The 18,972-nt window shown below is 39.3% G+C and overlaps 1 protein-coding gene across 9 annotated transcripts in view; it reads right to left on the minus strand.

Annotated features, from left to right (window-relative positions):
• Nucleotides 1–18,972, minus strand: part of PDLIM5 (PDZ and LIM domain 5) — a 239,224-nt gene that overhangs the window by 11,188 nt on the left and 209,064 nt on the right. For all 9 annotated transcript variants that reach the window (XM_069593676.1, XM_069593675.1, XM_069593673.1 and 6 more), the window contains 2 exons: nt 8,932–9,112; nt 4,796–4,916 (listed from right to left, as the gene is read on the minus strand). In XM_069593676.1, the coding sequence (XP_069449777.1) occupies nt 4,796–4,916; nt 8,932–9,112 (302 nt within the window). The remainder of the gene's footprint in view (nt 1–4,795; nt 4,917–8,931; nt 9,113–18,972) is intronic.

The following is an 18,972-nucleotide window of genomic DNA, read 5'->3' on the forward strand; positions in this document are numbered from 1 at the left end:
TGGAGGTCTCTGAGATTGTCCTCATTTCTTTTAATTTGTTTTTCTTTTTTCCTCTCTGATTCAATTATTTCTACCATTCTATCTTCTACTTCACTAATCCTATCTTCTGCCTCTGTTATTCTACTATTTGTTGCCTCCAGAGTGTTTTTTATCTCATTTATTGCATTATTCATTATATATTGACTCCTTTTTATTTCTTCTATTGACTCTTTTCTATTGACTCTTTTTATTTCTTCTTCCTTGTTAAACCTTACTTGCATCTTCTCAATCCTTGACTCCAGGCTATTTATCTGTGATTCCATTTTTATTTCAAGATTTTGGATCATTTTCACTATCATTATTTGGAATTCTTTATCAGGTAGATTCCCTATCTCTTTCTCTTTTTTTTTTTTTTGGTTTGGTGGGCATTTATCCTGTTCCTTTACCTGCTGGGTATTCCTCTGTCTTTCCATCTTGTTTATATTGCTGCGTTTGGGATGGCCTTTCTGTATTCTGGCAGTTTGTGGAGTTCTCTTTATGGTGGAGTTTCCTCACTGTGGGTGAGGTTGTATCAGTGGCTTGTCAAGGTTTCTTGGTTAGGGAAGCTTGTGTCAGTGTTCTGGTGGGTGGAGCTGGATTTCTTCTCTCTGGAGTGCAATGAAGCATCCAGTAATGAGTTATGAGATGTCAGTGGTTTTGGAGTAACTTTAGGCAGCCTGTATATTGAAGCTCAGGGCTGTGTTCCTGTGTTGCTGGAGAATTTGCGTGGTACGTCTTGCTCTGGAACTTGTCGGCCCTTGGGTGGTGCTTGGTTTCAGTGTAGGTATGGAGGCGTTTGATGAGCTCTTATCAATTAATGTTCCCTGGAGTCAGGAGTTCTCTGATGTTCTCAGGATTTGGACTTAAGCCTCCTGCTTCTGGTTTTCAGTCTTAGTTTTACAGTAGTCTCAAGACTTCTCCTTCTATATAGCACCGTTGATAAAACATAAAGATGAAAAGTTTCATCTTTCAGTGAGGGACACCCAGAGAGGTTCACAGAGTTACATGGAGAAGAGAAGAGGGAGGAGGGAGTTAGAGGTGACCCGAATGAGATGAGGTGGAATCAAAAGAGGAGAGAGCAAGCTAGTCAGTAATCACTTCTTTATGTGCACTCCACAGTCTGGACCACTCAGAGATGTTCATGGAGTTATACAGAGAAGAGAAGAGGGAGGAAGGAGACAGAGGTGGCCAGGAGGATAAAAGGGGGAATGAAAAGGAGACAGATCCAGCCAGTAATCAGTTCCCTAAGTGTTCTCCACTGTCTGGAACATGCAGAGATTCACAGAGTTGGGTAGAGAAGAGAAGGGGGAGGGAGGAGACAGAGGCGACCTGGTGGAGAAAAAGGAGAGTCCAAAGGAGGAGAGAGCAGTCAAGCCAGTATTCTTGCTCAAGTAAAAATGGGTACTGAAGATTGGGTTTTTGAAGGTACAAAATTGATAACAAATACCAAAAAGAAAGATTAAAAATCTAGAGTAGAGGTTGGATTTTCAAAAGTACAATATTAAAGAAAAGAAGAAGAAGAAAAAAAACAAAGTCCCAAGAATTATTAAAAATATATATATATATGAAGTTTGCCTTAAAAATAGGGTCTTCTTTTTGAAAAGTAATAGTAGGTTATAAAAATGAAAATTAAAGGAGTAATAGAGGACTTAAAAAATTTTTTAAGTTAAAAAAAGAATGATCATAAAAATAGTACAGATATATCTAGGACTTTCTCTGGTGTTGTTGTGGGCAGTATGGGGTCAGTTCATTTTCAGGTAGTTCCTTGATCCGGCTTATATTTCTCAAGATCTATAGGCCCCTTCCTATGTAGCCAGTACTAACGGCAGGGTTTTAATCCATTGTACCTGTCACTTCCAAGGTGGTTCCCTCTATTTAGCTTCTTCTGTTTGCTGGTCTCTTCAGTGTCTGGTGGTGGTGGGCACTTTTTTAGGCTCACTTGTTCAGTCGCGCTGTGGGGAGGGAGGGATGCTGCAAACAAATAACACTGGCATGTGCTCACAGTGTCTCAGCCACACTGGGCCTGCCCCGCTCATGGTGCACACCGCTCAGGCTCTAGGTTGCTCCACTGGGAACCATCTGAGGCCGGCCCTGGGCTGCATGCACCTCTCTTGTCTAACCCACTCAGACTCAGGCACTCAGGTAGTCCTCAGAAGCACAGACTCGGTTGGGCCTGCATTTTGTGCCCTTCCCAGGTCCGAGTAGCTCAGGTGTTTGACGAGCATGGTCACTGTGACTTATCACCTCTTCCGTCCTTGCTGCTCAGTTTTCTGGGTGTACAACTGGCACACCTTCTCAGGCGGATGATGACTGTCCAGAACCCCAAGAAGTCTTAGTTAGCAAAGAAACCTGCTTGCAGTTTGGTAGATAATGTCTCTCTGGGGCTGCAATTGCCCCCCTTCCAGCGCTTCCAGCTCTGGCTGCCTGTCACCAGAGGGGGATGGTCTGCAGCTGGCTAATTCTGTCCCGTCCTTTGTTCTGTGCGCGGTCCTGGCGGTGTCTTATGTTAGAGCTTTTCCCGTGGTAGCTATCTGACAGTCTGGTTTGCTAGCCCAAGTTAGTTCGCTCTGGTTACCCTCAGGGCATTCAGGCCTGATCCTTAAAAAGCAATGCAGCCCGCGCCTCCCTGCCCAGCCCCCGCTTACTAGTGGCGGATGCAGGCATCTGCGCTGCTTCTCCACTGGGGGCGTTACCGTTGGGCCTGTAATCTGTGGGTTTTAATTATTTATTTTTGCTGCCTGTTATGTTGCCCTCTGTGCTTCCAAGGCTCTCCACAGACTCGGCAGTGAGTGTGTTTCCTGGTGTTTGGAAACTTCTCTCTTTTTAAGACTCTTCCTGGGACGGAGCTCCCTCCCTACCTCTTTTGTCTCTTTTTTTGTCTTTTATATTTTTTCGTACCTCTTTTTGAAGACAATGAGCTGCTTTTCTGGGTGCCTGATGTCCTCTGCTGGCATTCGTAAGTTGTTTTGTGGAATTTACTCAGCGTTTTTAAATGCTCTTTTGATGAATTTGTGGAGGAGAAAGTGGTCTCCCCGTCCTGTTCCTCTGCCATCCATACTATGTGTTTTCACTCATGGTTCACTCTTTGATAACTTCTAATCCCATCTGGGCTACAGGAGAAAGTAAGCTGCCATCTGCAACTTGAGTCACCTTTCTCAGCAATCCTCAATACTCCTTGGTGCCATCTGCTCAGCACACACCCACAGAGTCCTACTGTGTGTTGGGTGCTGGTTTAGGTGCTGGTTAGAGGCACAATGTTGTCGAAGATAGATGTGGTTGTTCTCCACATGGGGCTTATATTCCCACTGGGATCAGGATGTCATCAATTATGTTTTAAAAATAAATGATAGCAAACAACTTCAGATTATGATAAGGATCATAAAGGAAAGACAAGGGTGATGCAATAGAGAATAATTGGGGGAGGTGTTTAACACTATATTACAGAAGGGGTTAGGAAAGGCCTCCATGAGGAGATAATACCTCAGCTGAGACTTGAAAAGAAAAGAGGGGGAAGAACCATTTCAGAAAACCTGGGAAAGAAAATTCCAGTCAAAAGAGACAAGTACAAAAGCCTTGAGGCAGGAGATCTCAGTAGGTTCAGACACAACACAGGGGCCAGGTATGGCTAAGAATCCAGTGACATTCTCTAGAACCCAAAAAATCAGGTGGAGGAGATGGGGTTGGCAAAGCCGGCCTCAGGCAGGAATATAGTTTTTCCGCTAGTGGAAGCCATAAGGTATCAAGCACAATCTGATTCACATTCAAAAAAATATTACTACAGCTATCTGCGGGTTGGGGGAAAGAAGATAAATCATTTTAGCTGGCCATTATAATGCCCAGGCAAAGGGGAAGAGTGAACTGGATTTAGTGGGGACAGTTGAGGTGAGAGAAATGGATCAATTCAATATCCACTGGGGATAGATCTGTTAGAATTTACTAATTAGATTGGGCAAAGGGTCAAGTCGTGGTCAACAGCCTCAAATTAGAAGCTTACTGCTTCTTTAACTGGAGTATTGTGGAATATTCCCTTCGTCCAGTACCACCCTTTGAACTGCAAAGTAGAACTACAATAAAACCCCATGGGGGAATGCAGTGGTACTAAGTGGAGGCATAATCAAGGGAAAATATTTTATTTTTTGAAAGATGTATGTTTTATAGTAATATCTAAGTGAGAATAACAATAAATAAGTGCTGTGAAAGCTTACTTACAATTTTTGGGAAGGAAAAGGAAGTGTTTAGAGTTTAGGTAACAGCACAAATGTAGTAGATTGGCATTAATACTTAGAGCTTGTTTTCTTAAAAATATTCTCACCAAGGGAGCAAACCATGATTGACCTTGCCATTCAGTAAACATAACAAAGGATTCCAATTTGTTGTCAAGGCAGTTGCCTTCAAGAGCGTATCAATATCCTATTCAAAAGTTGAACATTTCTCATGTTTATAATCACTCAAAATCCACTAGTGGAGTGTAAAAGAAGGCTTTAAGCTATACAATCCCATATGACTTATATCCATAACTTATAGGAGGTTCAAGAAAAATAGTCTAAGTAACTGCCTATACATATACTTTTTTAATGAAATTGGTAATATCTGATTTTGACAAAGTGTATAAAAATTTTATACACTTTTTGGCTATATATTTACAGTAACATTAGGTGCTCATAAAACCTTTAGTAAAACTATACTATTTTGCTTAGCATTTTCTTTCAAATTGATAGCAATATAGGGGTTTTATATTCACTTACAACTTAAGAAACTATGAGCTTAAAGATCTTACCAGTCTCACAGTAGGGCTCACCATCCTCCAAGTGAAAAACATTATTACGAATAGGCTTTCCACAGGCCACACACACAAAACAGGAAACATGCCAAGTTTGTTTCAAAGCATTGATGACTTCCTGTTGCAGAAAGGTAATTGGATGTAAAGAAAGATGGTACATATTTTACCAGCTGTACCAATACAGTCCTTTTAAATTGACCCCAAAGTAGACATACATGCTTTGTCTTTGCCTAAGCTTTTCATCTAAGGAATTGGAGATATTTAAGGACAGACTCACAGATCATCTAAACTGATGCACTATAATAACATATATGTTTTTCACAACTACACAACAATAAACTTATTTAAAGAATGATTAGTGTTATTTAAACATATAAATGTGGTGGATAAAAGTAAGTCTTTCATAAGTGTTTGCTACACTACTGCTTTCCCTCAAAGGGTGTCAGGAAATGTTAACTTGTAATGGTTTCACAATATTATCTTGAAAATGTCATGAAGGAAGGGCAAAACATTTAAAAACTAAAAAAAACCTATACATTGTCCCCTGTTGGAAGCAACAACTTAATCAATGTAATCCAATCATGTTTAACACGTTTATGATTTTGAAAATCAGCTATGACTATACTAAGCACATATTCAAATGAGTGTCTAAAATTTGAACCATAGAGCATGGATTCTAGTCAACAACAGTCCTATGGTTATAAATACCAAATGTCAAAGACTTGGACCAGATTTTAATTAGTAAAAGAAAGTTTGAGAATCTTGCTTTGCAAAGAATCATTTCTTTGAATTGAGAGAAAGAGATGGAGCTATCAGAAATCATTTTTGAAGAGTAGTTAGTAATACAGGAACTTACTCTTTCCATAATAATTATCACAAAAATGGGAAGCTGTAAGTAGTATGGTTACAGTTCTATAAATGAATTACTTATCAGGAGCAAACTGGAAGAAAACACATCCTACAGATTAAGAAGATCTATCTGGGACTGATAAATATATAGGTCATTTTAATTTTATTCTTTACATTTTTGTATTTTTTAATTGCTGTGGAGTGAAACATTTTCTAATAAAAAACTGTCAAAATAAAATGATACCGTGACGTCATTAGCCATAGAAAATGCCCCAGTTCACTACTGAAGAACAATGGGAAAAAACAGCAGTTATCTAGACCCAAAGAGATCACTGTGAGCATGGACAACAAGTGAAACATTCAACCAAATAATAACCAAGGCTTCTAGTATCTACTCAATTTTATATCCTGAGACAGATTACTATCCCATCTTCAACAGGTTCAGTTCAGTTCAGTCCCTCAGTTGTGTCCAACTCTTTGCAACCCCATGGACTTCAGCATGCCAGGCTTCCCTGTCCATCACCAACTCCTGGAACTTGCTCATACTCATGTCCATCAAGTCAGTGATGCCATACAACCATCTCATCCCCTGTCATCCCCTTTTTCTCCTGCCTTCAATCTTTCCCAGCATCAGGGTCTTCTCTAAGGAGTCAGTTTTTCACATCAGGTGGCCAAAGCATTGGAGTTTTAGGTTCAGCATCAGTCCTTCCAATGAATATTCAGGACTGATTTCCTTTCACATTGACTAGTTTCACCTCCTTGCAGTCCACGGGGCTCTTAAGAATCTTCTCCAACACCACAGTTCAAAAGCATCAATTCTTCAGCACTCAGCTTTCTTTATAGTCCAATTCTCACATCCATACATGACTACTGGAAAAACTATAGCCTTGACTAGACAGATCTTTGTTGACAAAGTAACGTCTCTGCTTTTGAATATGCTATCTAGGTTGGTCATAACTTTCCTTTCAAGGAGTAAGCGTCTTTTAATTTCATGGCTGCAATCACCATCTGCAGTGATTTTGGAGCCCAGAAAAATAAAGTCAGCCACTGTTTCCACTGTTTCCCCACCTATTTGCCATGAAGTGATGGGACCAGATGCCATGATCTTCGTTTTCTGAATGTTGAGCTTTAAGCCAACTTTTTCACTCTCTTCTTTCACTTTCATCAAGAGGCTTTTTGGTTCCTCTTCACTTTCTGCCATAAGGGTGGTGTCATTTGCATATCTGAGGTTATTGATATTTCTCCCAGCAATCTTGATTCCAGCTTGTGCTTCCTCCAGCCCAGCGTTTCTCATGATGTACTCTGCATATAAGTTGAATAAGCAGGGTGACAATATACAGTCTTGACTCACTCCTTTTCCTATTTGGAACCCGTCTGTCATTCCATGTCCAGTTCTAACTGTTGCTTCCTGACCTGCATAAAGGTTTCTCAAGAGGCAGACCATAACATAAGATTATCAAACAACTAAAACACAATCCAGAAAACTTGTCCCCTTAGTAAAGTTCTGGTGTATGTTTAAAGCAACGAGCTGAAGATTTCATTTCTTAGAACCTCATTTGGTGCTAAAACTCTTACTTGATTTTGTTTTATTAATCATTCTAGAATCCATAGAACACTTTTATATACTAAAACTGTACTAATGGAGTCTACTTATTTTCATTTAAAAAGGTATAGCCTGAATTATCCTCCTGTTTTCCTCGCTACATATTGTATAAATTAATAATACAGAAATATTTCACATAGTATATTTATAATTTTAAAGTGTCTTGAAAGTTTTAGACTCATTTAAAGATGTATTCTAAAATTTGTTGCTGTTGTCCATTCACTAAGTTGTGTCCGACTCTTTGCAACACCACAAACTATAGCACACCAGGCTTCCCTATCCTTCACTATCTCCCGGAGTTTGCTCAAACTCATGTCTGTTGAGTCAGTGATGCCATCTAACCATCTCATCCTCTGCTGTCCTCTTCTCCTCCTGCCCTCACCCTTTCTCAGCATCAGGGTCTTTTCCAGTGAGTCAATTCTTCATGTTAGGTGGCCAAGTATTGGAGTTTCAGCTTCAGCATCAGTCTTTCCAATGAATATTCAGGGTTGATTTCCTTTAACTGGTTTGATCTCCTTGCTGGCCAAGGGACTCTCAAGAGTCTTTCTAGCACCACAATTCAAAAGCATCAATCAGTTCTTTAGCACTCAGACTTCTCTGTGGTCCAACTCTCTCATCTGTACATAATTGCCATAGCTTTGGCTATAGGGACCTTTGTCAGCAAAGTGTTTTTTCTGCTTTTTAATATGCTGCCTATGTTTGTCATAGCTTTTATTTCCAAGCAGCAAGCATCTTTCAATTTCATGGCTACAGTCACTATCCACAGTGATTTTCAAAATGAAGAAAATAAAATCTATCACTGTTTCATACTCTTTTCTCTCAATGGGAATAAATTAGAGCTTCATTATTACACTGTCATATTGGGAATATTAGAACTCAGCAATGTAATTTCCAAATTTTGTATGAGTTGTATGTAGGTATTTCGTGTGAGTCCAGTCACCTTGGCTACTTCTAAAGTAAAATTTCAACTGCTGGTCACCCATAGGAAATCCCTTACCCTTACTTCACAACTGCAAATTGGGTATTCCAGAATAGAAAATTCATTCATTCATCATTATTTACTATGTATCTGAATCCTAAATTACTACCTTTTTGTAAAAAAAAAAAAAAAAAAAAGGTGTGGTTTGATTATTTTTCTATCACATGTATACCCTCATAAACCCGAGGTTATATTTTTAAACATTATATGAATTCAAGAAAAATGTATCACTTATAAGCCTCATGTTTTATATATTTCATGAAACCTGTGTCCTGTGCTTGAACCCTGACAAATGGGGAAATGTTGCTCTTATAAAAGCAATGGAATTTAATTTAAAACAGTGAAGGTGTCAGTTCTGAGAACTCAGATGTGTGTGGTCCTGTGCGACCTCTTCATTCCTGAGCAAACAGGGTCCTGTTGAGGCAGCACACCCACAGTAAATTATTTTTTCCCCACAGTGGCTAGACTTTTACCAGACAACCCAGCACTCAGTAAGACAAAACCAAAGACAACTTAACCCCATGAGTCCAATATACTTCTACAGAGGTCTATTTAGTTTTGCTTTACAAAAATAAATAGTGATGAAAGCAGAGAGGAGATCAGCAAGAAGAAAATAAAAAGTAAAAATGATGGAAGGGTTTCATACCAAAAAATTGTTCTGCTTTAAAACTCACTCAGAGTGAAAAGGTTTCCAATACTCACTCCAAGGATCTTCCTTTGGCATCGACCACATTCAGGAGCAAAGAATTTCTCATAGCAGAGCTCGCAATACAGGGCTCCCTGTTCCTCTACAAATCCAATGTAGGCCATCGTGTTTTTGCAGTGAGCACAGTTAAATTCTTCTGGGTGCCAAGATTTCCCCAATGCCACTAGGAATGGTCCCCTGCCAAAAGAAAAGAGATCAAGTTGGCTCTGGAATAAAAGTTTCTAGTTAGCTTGAGTAGGAACTCTTATTTGCAATGTCCAAACAATTAAATACTTGCTCAATTCTCCTTCTCAAGGACTTAACACATGGGTGCTGGCAATTTACACAGAACTCTCTGTGCACTGAAGTGAAAAGGACCGGCGAGAGGAATAAGCACTTAAGGAACTCCTTCAAGAAAGGCCCTGGTTTTCTGTCTTCAAGGGATCTGGTAATTAGGTCTTCTGAGCTGCAATGACTGAGTGTGTCATGATAACAACTGATAATGAGAATATTAACTGTGACAGAAAAAGAAGTAACCCGGGAAACATATATGGGTTAGGCAGAAATAAGAGCTTGAGATTTCTATAAAATAAAATTTTTAAAATCTAAATTTGGTGATGTCAGAGTCTTAAAAACAGTAACAATTATTACTGGGGGAAAAAAAACCATTCTAGTCAATTTCTCTTCCCCATACATTGTTTCATATACTTATTTTTTCACAACTTTATTAAACATGTCAAATCTTCACCCTCCAAAAAGAATACGGAAATTATAAACTGGATATTAGAGGTGACTTAAAGCTACTTAGAAAGGTTTTATTTAATTCAAACATGACCGATTCTTAATGCACATTTGTATCAAGGTAAGAAAATGTTTGTAAAGAGATTTCTTTTCCATTAAATACTATACAGCCATGAACTGATAAGATGGGTTTTGTTCGCCTGACAGGAATCCATTATGAAGCTTTATCTAGTCATGAAGCCTGTGGAGATTAACTATTCTAGGTTCAGCAACACACTTTTCAGTAGCTACATCACACTAATCTTTACTCATAGAGCGGCTTTACCTCCAAGGCACTTTTACACTTATCTAATTTATCCATGCAACATTCCTGTGAGACAGACCAGGACAGTTATTATGAACTCAGTTTAACAGATGGAGAAGCTGAGATAGAGAATGTTCAAAGATATGACATATATCATAAAATCATTGACTGAATGAAGGCCAGAGGCTGAACTTCCTGATTTCTATTACATGGCTCTAGTCAACTGATATTCTGCTTCTGATTACATTACCATCAATTATCATCACTGAGTGACCACAGGGTAACTAATTCTCAGTAAGCATTGGATATTCGACCTTTAGGCAGACAATTAATGGGAAAAGTCACAGCAATGAGCATCACAAAGTTAAAACATTTTTTAGCCTTTGACAATAACCTTTGTATTCAGTAACTATCTCCTGCTGGGAAATTCTTTGCAAATATATTGTTTTCTCAGAACTAGCACCTAATTCTCTGAGAATCAAGCAAGTTGAAAGGCTTTTGATGAATGATTAAAATGTGTTCTGTAGGGTGTAAGAAAGTAATTTTTACCGTGTGTGTGTGCTCAGTCACTCAATTGTGTCCGACTCTTTGTGACCTCATGGATTATAGCTGACCAGCTCACTGTCATGGGATTCTTCAGGCAAGAATACTGGGAGTACATTGCCATTCCCTTCTCCAGGGGATCTTCCTGACCCAGAGATCAAACATGGGTCTCCTGCATTGCAGGTGGATTCTTTACCATCCAAGCCACCAGGGAAGCCCCATTTTTTACCCTACTTTTTGCTAGTGAAGTGAAGTTGCTCAGTCGTGTCCAACTCTCTGTGACCCTAACTCTTTGCAACCCCAACTCTTTGCGACCCCATGGACTGCAGCCTACTAGGCTCCTCAGTCCATGGAATTTTCCAGGCAAGAGTACTGGAGTGGGTTGCCATTTCCTTCTCCAGGGGATCTTCCCGACCCAGGGATTGAACCCAGGTCTCCCACATTGCAGGCAGACACTTTACCATCTGAGCCTTGTTTCTTATTGCTATTATGATGCCATTTTGCATAAGCAACTTTCAACATTTGAGAAAAGTAGTTTATTATTGTTATTATTTTTAAACTTTAGGGTATCATTTTTGTTACCACTAGTAAGGATTGCCTTTTGTTAATTAATTCTCACCAGAAAATAAAAGATCTATAGATCACTTACTATGTAACAGAATATGGCACTTTTGGTAGGTTTTCCCTCTATTTTCAACTGGTTTATAAACAGTTCTACTTAACACTTCACTCATTTTCTCAATATATATCTTGCAAGTAGTTTACCTTCAAAGATAAGCCAAGGAGTCAAAAGCTCAAAGGACAGGCACAAAGCGACCAAGTTTTAGGAGTGCGCTGCACTTTTCCCCAGGTGGGTATCTTATTATGTTTGTCTGAAAAATCTGCCATGCTAAATCGACTATGACCATAACACAGAAGCAGAGGATGGTGGAACTTCGAGGTTTTATGCTACCATTTGTCTAGACATTAAAGCAGATTCAAACCTATTTACTAGGTAGTATGTATCAGGGCACATCTTCAGCTCATCCAGAAGGGTGGATGGCCCCTTGAGGCCAGTATCCTTATTGTATCTTTATCTGATTCCTCAGTTCGCAAAACAAGTCAGTTGAACCTCGATTTCCACATTCTGTTGAAGTGTACATATTAGTATGCACTTGGAAGAAAGTTTTCCTCTTGAAACAAGCCTATCAGTGCTACCAAATATTTAACAAACTTCACCTGAGGGGGTAAAAAAAGACATTTGAGAACAGCCAATTGAGGAACATACAACTATTTCCTAGACTTTCTAAGATATGTATTGAGAGCACTTCAGACCAGCATACAACTCCATTCTGTGAATTTGAGCAGACTGGGCCTGGCCCACTGCACAGGATGGTTCTGTAATGATGGGCACAGGGTGTGACACCTTTAGTCTTCACTGACACTTGGGAGAGGAGACAGTCCCACAAAGTCCACTCCCACTCTTCCTGGAAGCAGCTGTGGAAAGTGCTGTTTGTTAGATCATACAAGGAGACGTTAAGAGATACGGATTTGATCCCTGGGTCGGGAAGATCCCCTGGAGGAGGGCAGAGCAACTCTTTCGAGTATTCATGCCTGGAGAATCCGATGGATAGAGCAGCCTGGTGGGCTACAGTCCACAGGGTCACAAAGAGTCAGACAGGACTGAAGCGACTTAGCACAGAAGGAACATAGCCAAATCCTAACCATAGGCAAGGATGTACGTATGTCATTACTGTCCAGACTCAATGACAAACTTCTTTCCACTCTTCATTTTTAAAAGCCCCATCCATGATTTTCATTCTTCTTTTGCTTCCTTTTATATGTTTTAGAAGGTTTTCTTACATTGCAGCTATTCTTAAAGAGTCTTTTTGAAAGCCTTCTGGGATAGTGTCCACTATAAATAAATAGTGCATCAAAAGGGTCATCTTAAGGTATTTACTTAAGTTTCTTTATCAAATCTTAACAGTGAATGATCTTAACGACACTAGAGAAAATCCTTCTGCACCTTTAAAAAGTGAGTTGACAGTGACCCTGCTCCTGCCACACCTCCATGCTAATATGGACAGGCTCCTACAGATTCTCCTTGGCTAAGCTGAAAGAGCATCTTCCCTGTCAGTGCCCTTGAAGTTATGTATAAATAATAAAATTTCTTACATATGACAAAGTCCGCTCGTCTCTGTGTCAGCAGAGACTAATTTAACAAATTCATTAACACAGGATTAACACTGAATACGTTCTTCTTGTCCTAGGTAGGATTGGGTTTCCATCTGGGAACTGGAACGAAAGGCTTAGCTAACTGCACAGCGGAATGAAGGATTCGGTTCCCTCCCAGAGTCCTCTGCAACCGTGAGCCTCACTGAATGCCTGCTGACTGACAAGGGAAGGGAGGGGACTGAGCTGGAGCACTGACCGGCTGAGAGAGAAGAGCTGCGGTGTGTTCATCTTCTGGTGTGATACTTATGCCAAAAAAAGAAAGCAAAGGTAGGTAAGAATTCAGAGAAAAAGAACAGCTTAGTCAGAAAGATGAAAGGAACTGTAAATTTCAACAGGTACAAGCTAGTAGGGATATGGGTTGAATACAAATGCTTCTTTTTTTGTTTACCACAACAGGTACCATCTCATATAGATACAAAATTAAAGAAATAGGGGAAAAATTATTTCTTGTGATGAGAACTCAGGATTTATTCTCTTAACAACTCTCATACATAACGCATGTGCTCAATTGCTCACTCGTGTCCAACTTTTGCGACCTCATGGACTGTAGCCCACTAGTCTCCTCTGTCCATGGAATTCTCCAGGCAAGAATACTGGAGTGGGTTGCCATTTCCTTCTCCAGGGGATCTTCCCGACCCAGGGACTGAACTCACATCTCCTGCACTGGTAGTTGATTATTACTGAGCCACTAGGGAAGCCCACCTTACCATTAGCTAACACTTTGTAAGCTTTCAACGTATATTTCTTGTATACAAGTACTGCTTATAAAGTAGACTACTGAACTTTATTGCTGGCAATTTCTTTCAAATAAAAGTAACTGGCTGTTGAAGCTAGATAATGCCCATCTCTACTCTTTGCACCAACAGCCTCTGGATGTATATCTGTTAAGACTTACCACACTCATACAGCTGTTGCTCTGCTTGTCTAGTATAACTGTATTCATCTGCTAGAACTGCCTTAAGAAAGCACCACAGATAGGGTGGCTTAAACAGTAGGCATTATTTGCTCAATTCTGGAAGCTAGAAGTCTAAACTTAGGGCGCTGGCAGGGCTAATTTCTTCTAAGACTTCTCTCTTTGGCCTCTAGGTGCCCAACTTCATCTGGTCTTCTTTCTGTGTGTGTCTGTGTCCTGACCTCTTCTTACTAAGAACACCAGAGATACTGGCTTAGATCAATTCTAATGACCTCATCTTTCCTCTTAAAGGCCCTATTTCCAAATACAGTCTGAAATACTGGGGGTTAGGGTTTCAACATATAAATTTGGGAAGGGACTCAACTCAGTTTATAAGAGCAACCTCCTTAAAGAAAGGGAGTATGTCTTTGATTTCTGTATCACTGGTATCTACAGGAAGTGGCCCATAAAATATTCAGTGAGCACTGCTTATAGAATGACAAAATTTCCACATTAGATGAGAAACTGGAAAAGTAAACCCCTCACTCCCTGGGTCATCTCTATGAGTCTAAGAATGTATGTTCATGGTACAAAGTCATTTGGAGGGGACATAAGAACTCATAACTGTTCAATCTGTTATTTACTCACTTCTTTCTCACTCACCCACTCTAACATTATAAAGAAGAGTACACTGCCACACTCTTAAGATATGGCAGGTCTGCTTAAGTTGTTTCTTTTTTCCTGATTTATACAGTAGTATATATGGTTACATGTATATGTAGTCACACAATTTATACATATTACAATATGTGAACCATGAACTTCCAGATGTTCAAGCTGGTTTTAGAAAAGGCAGAGGAACCAGAGATCAAATTGCCAACATCTACTGGATCATGGAAAAAGCAAGAGAGTTCCAGAAAAACATCTATTTCTGCTTTATTGACTATGTCAAAGCCTCTGACTATGTGGATCACAATAAACTGTGGAAAATTCTGAAAGAGATGGGAATACCAGACCACCTGACCTGCCTCTTGAGAAACCTGTATGCAGATCAGGAAGCAACAGTTAGAACTGGACATGGAATGACAGCCGGGTTCCAAATAGGAAAAGGAGTACGTCAAGGCTGTATATTGTTACTTTCCTTATTTAACTTCTATGCAGAGTACATCATGAGAAATGCTGGGCTGGAGGAAGTGCAAGCTGGAATCAAGATTGCCGGGAAAAATATCAATAACCTCAGATATGCAGATGACACCACCGTTATGGCAGAAAGTGAGGAGGAACTAAAGAGCCTCTTGATGAAAGTGAAAGAGGAGAGTGAAAAAGTTGGCTTAAAGCTCAACATTCAGAAAGCTAAGATCATGGCATCTGGTCCCATCACTTCATGGGAAATAGATGGGGGAACAGTGGAAATAGTGGCCAACAATTTTTTTGGGCTCCAAAATCACTGCAGATGGTGATTGCAGCCATGAAATTCAAAAATGCTTACTCCTTGGAAGGAAAGTTATGACCAACCTAGACAGCATATTCAAAAGCAGAGACATTACTTTGTCAACAAAGGTCTGTCTAGTCAAGGCTATAGTTTTTCAGCAGTCATGTATGGATGTGAGAGTTGGACTATAAAGAAAGCTGAGTGCCAAAGAATTGATGCTTTTGAACTGTGGTGTTGGAGAAGACTCTTGAGAGTTTCTTGGACTGCAAGGAGATCCAACCAGTCCATCCTAAAAGAGATTAGTCCTGGATGTTCATTGGAAGGACTGATGTTGAAGTTGAAACTCCAATACTTTGGCCACCTGATGCGAAGAGCTGACTCTTTTGAAAAGACCCTGATGTTAGGAAAGATTGAGGGTGGGAGGAGAAAGGGGATGACAGAGGATGAGATGGTTGGATGGCATCACCGACTCAATGGACATGAGTCTGGGTAAACTCCGGGAGTTGGTGATGGACAGGGAGGCCTGGTCTGCTGCAGTTCATGAGGTCGCAGAGAGTCAGACACAACTGAGTGACTGAACTGAAATGGAAACACATTAATATATCTTGGTATGTATTTTAAAGACCTTCATTTAAGTTGTATAGTTCTTAGTTATCATAATATAATACTATAACATTTTCCTAAGTTAAAAGCACGAATATAAAGTTACACTGATCTGGGCTCAAATGCAGGTTTTACCATTTACTATCTGTGTAACTTCAGTAAATATGTAAGCTTTCTGTGCGTTGGTTTTCTCATCTGTGAAACTGAGGCAATTATAGTAACTGCCTTATAAGGTTATGAGAATTTAATAAGAATTCAAGTAAAATGATAATACAGTATTTGGCAGATGCTAAGAATACATTAAGGGCTTCCTGGGTGGCTGAGTAGTAAAGAATCCACCTACTAATGCAGGAGATGCAGAAGGCGTGGGTTTAATCCCTGGGTTGAGATTCCCTGGAGTAGGAAATGGCAACCTGCTCCAGTATTCTTGCCTGGAAATTTCCATGGACAGCGGAGCCTGGCAGGCTACAGTCCAAAGGGTCACATACAACTGAATGACCAAGCATGCACTCAAGCATACATAAAACAATTATGATCCAAAAACAGGATGATAACGGCACCATATTATTATATTACATAAATGCTGAACATTTTCTTCTTCCCATTTTTCCCCTATAATAGGTCTGAAATCTTGGTCTACGCCTTGCTCATAAGATCTATGTCTTTGCTGTTTCCGTAAATTGAGGGACAAACACATTAAGTCAAAAAGTCTTTTATCTTCAAGTAAAATCTTAACCAGAAGGGAAAATAAATAAAACCTATTAATAATGGAGTTCTCAGAGATAGAAATGGATGCTAAGGCAAAAACTCTGATGGCTTCTCTCCAGGGTAACTGAGATGGCCCTCCTTATGAGAAAAGTTTGAAAACAAGTAAGTAAGAAACAAATCAATACTGTTAAAATTTTCTCTGCCACCAGAAGAAACAATGAGTTGTCTCAATGTGATTTTCTGGTGCTGGACTGTAAGCAAAGATGGGACAATAGCATTGTGGCTCTTTTTTTTTTTTTTAAAGCATTCCATATCAAGGAGAAATTCAAGCACCATGAATCCCTTATTTCTTTCATCGAAATGCTGAGCAGCTAAATGCGAATGGCCCGTTTAACTCCATATAACACAAGTGGATTTTTAATGTCACTAGATATAACACTCCAAAAATAAGCTAGTATTTTCATAAGCCTATTCTACCAGAGAAATTAAATACGGCTTTGGCTGTACTAGTATTCTGATTTTCTGTTCTATTATATCAACATTCCAAATAGTTAATCTGTTCACCCGTATGAATCAAAAAATGGTACTTCTATCATAAATGGATTGGAAACGTTCTAGAGCAAACTTAATCAGATCTTCAGTAGAATTTCTCCCAAAATGTAACGATCTATCCATCTGTAAAAAGCAACTAGCTAATCAAAGTTTTGCCTCAGTTCAGTTCAGTCACTCAGTCGTGCCCGACTCTTTGCGACTGCATGAACCGCAGCACGCCAGGCCTCCCTGTCCATCACCAATTGCCAGAGTCCACCCAAACCCATGTCTGTTGAGTCGGTGATGCCATCCAACCATCTCATCCTCTGTTGTCCCCTTCTTCTCATGCCCTCAATCTTTCCCAGCATCAGGGCCTTTTCAAATGAGTCAATTCTTCCCATGAGGTGGCCAAAGTAATGGAGTTTCAGCTTCAACATCAGTCCTTCCAATGAACACCCAGGACTGATCTCCTTCAGGATGGACTGGTTGGATCTCCTTTCAGTCCAAGGGACTCTCAAGAGTCTTCTCCAACACCACAGTTCAAAAGCATCAATTCTTCGGCGCTCACCTTCTTCACAGTCCAACTCTCACATCCATACATGATTACTGGAAAAACCATAGCCTTGACTAGATGGACCTTTGTTGACAAAGCAATGTCTCTGCTTTCTAATACACTGTCTAGGTTGGTCATAACTTTCCTTCCAAGGAGTAAGCGCGTCTTTTAATTTCATGGCTGCAATCACCATCTGCAGTGATTCTGGAGCCTCCCAAAATAAAGTCTGACACTATTTCCACTGTTTCCCCATCTATTTGCCATGAAATAATAATTATTAGATAGATTGTTACAACTTAGTAAAAACATTCATAATCTTTCCCAGATTCAAATAAACCAAAAATATTAACATTAGATGAAGATGATCTATGGAGTTTTAAGCTAAAAACATGTTCAATAAGAGATAATCAGCTCAGTATTAATATCAGAGATCAAAGTTTCTGAAACCATCCAAAATTTTTTCTAAGAAAACAATAAAACATAAAATTTGCCTTAGTTTGCATTTACTTAAAAATGTTTTTGAAAATTTGAAACATTTAGAAAATAAATATTAAAAATATAAATTATAAAAAACATAATATAAATGACACTGTGGAAAACAAATAAAACAAATTTAAATTACAAATAATCTTAAACTGCCAGGTTGCAATATTCTATAATGAAAGTGTCAAGCCTGCAACTGCAGCCTGTTTCTAAAACAGGTGTCCAAGAGAATGTCACTTGATCTGATGCCTCCTAGGTTTGGTAAGTGATACTGACACTGCAGCCAAGACCTGGAAAATTGCCTTTGCCTAGGTCTCTGAACTGACCACACTCTATTCAAGCTGCTTCAGTATTTGAACACCAAGCAAATATGCTATGGTAATTACTGTAACAGGATCTTGACATGAGCTAATCCCTGTTCCTGTTAACTTCTCTAGTAAATGAAGCTCTAATGCTTAACTGATAACAAGTGCTGGGATAATCCAGAGCAATATAAAAATTAACAGATGAGGGGAAAATAAGTGATGGCCATTCATGTTTTTAATATAATATTTATTTCACTTGGCAGAAGATAGTACGTAACACCACATTCTGGTGTTGCATTAAAAACTGAAACCAAGGCAGTTAGGAGTGGGGAAGGTAATTTCTATTTTGATCTTCATATTTTCTCCATACTAAGTTTTTCAGATGTGCTGGCAGTGGTGATCATAGGATATTACAGAATTTGCTGATCAGACAAGAACCAGAAACTGATATGGTTTCACATTTTGTTAACCCATCCAGTAATTACTTGCTTACAACAGCACACTAACAGCATTGACTCCCATCTCCATAAAAGGTGTTTTTATCTAAATCATATTATCCTCATGTACCAGTCTAGGAAATCAAAGTGTCATAACTTATAGAAACAATGTTATAAGTAAAAACATTTTTATTAACATTAACTCTAAAAAAGTAACATTACATAGAGTTAATAATTTGAAATACTGATTTATTTACTGAGAAAAAGCAGTAGCACACTAGATTCTGTACTAGTTTAAGTATTTCTGTAAGA

The sequence above is a fragment of the Ovis canadensis genome, chromosome 6 (genome assembly GCF_042477335.2).
Source record: "Ovis canadensis isolate MfBH-ARS-UI-01 breed Bighorn chromosome 6, ARS-UI_OviCan_v2, whole genome shotgun sequence".
NCBI lineage: Eukaryota > Metazoa > Chordata > Mammalia > Artiodactyla > Bovidae > Ovis > Ovis canadensis.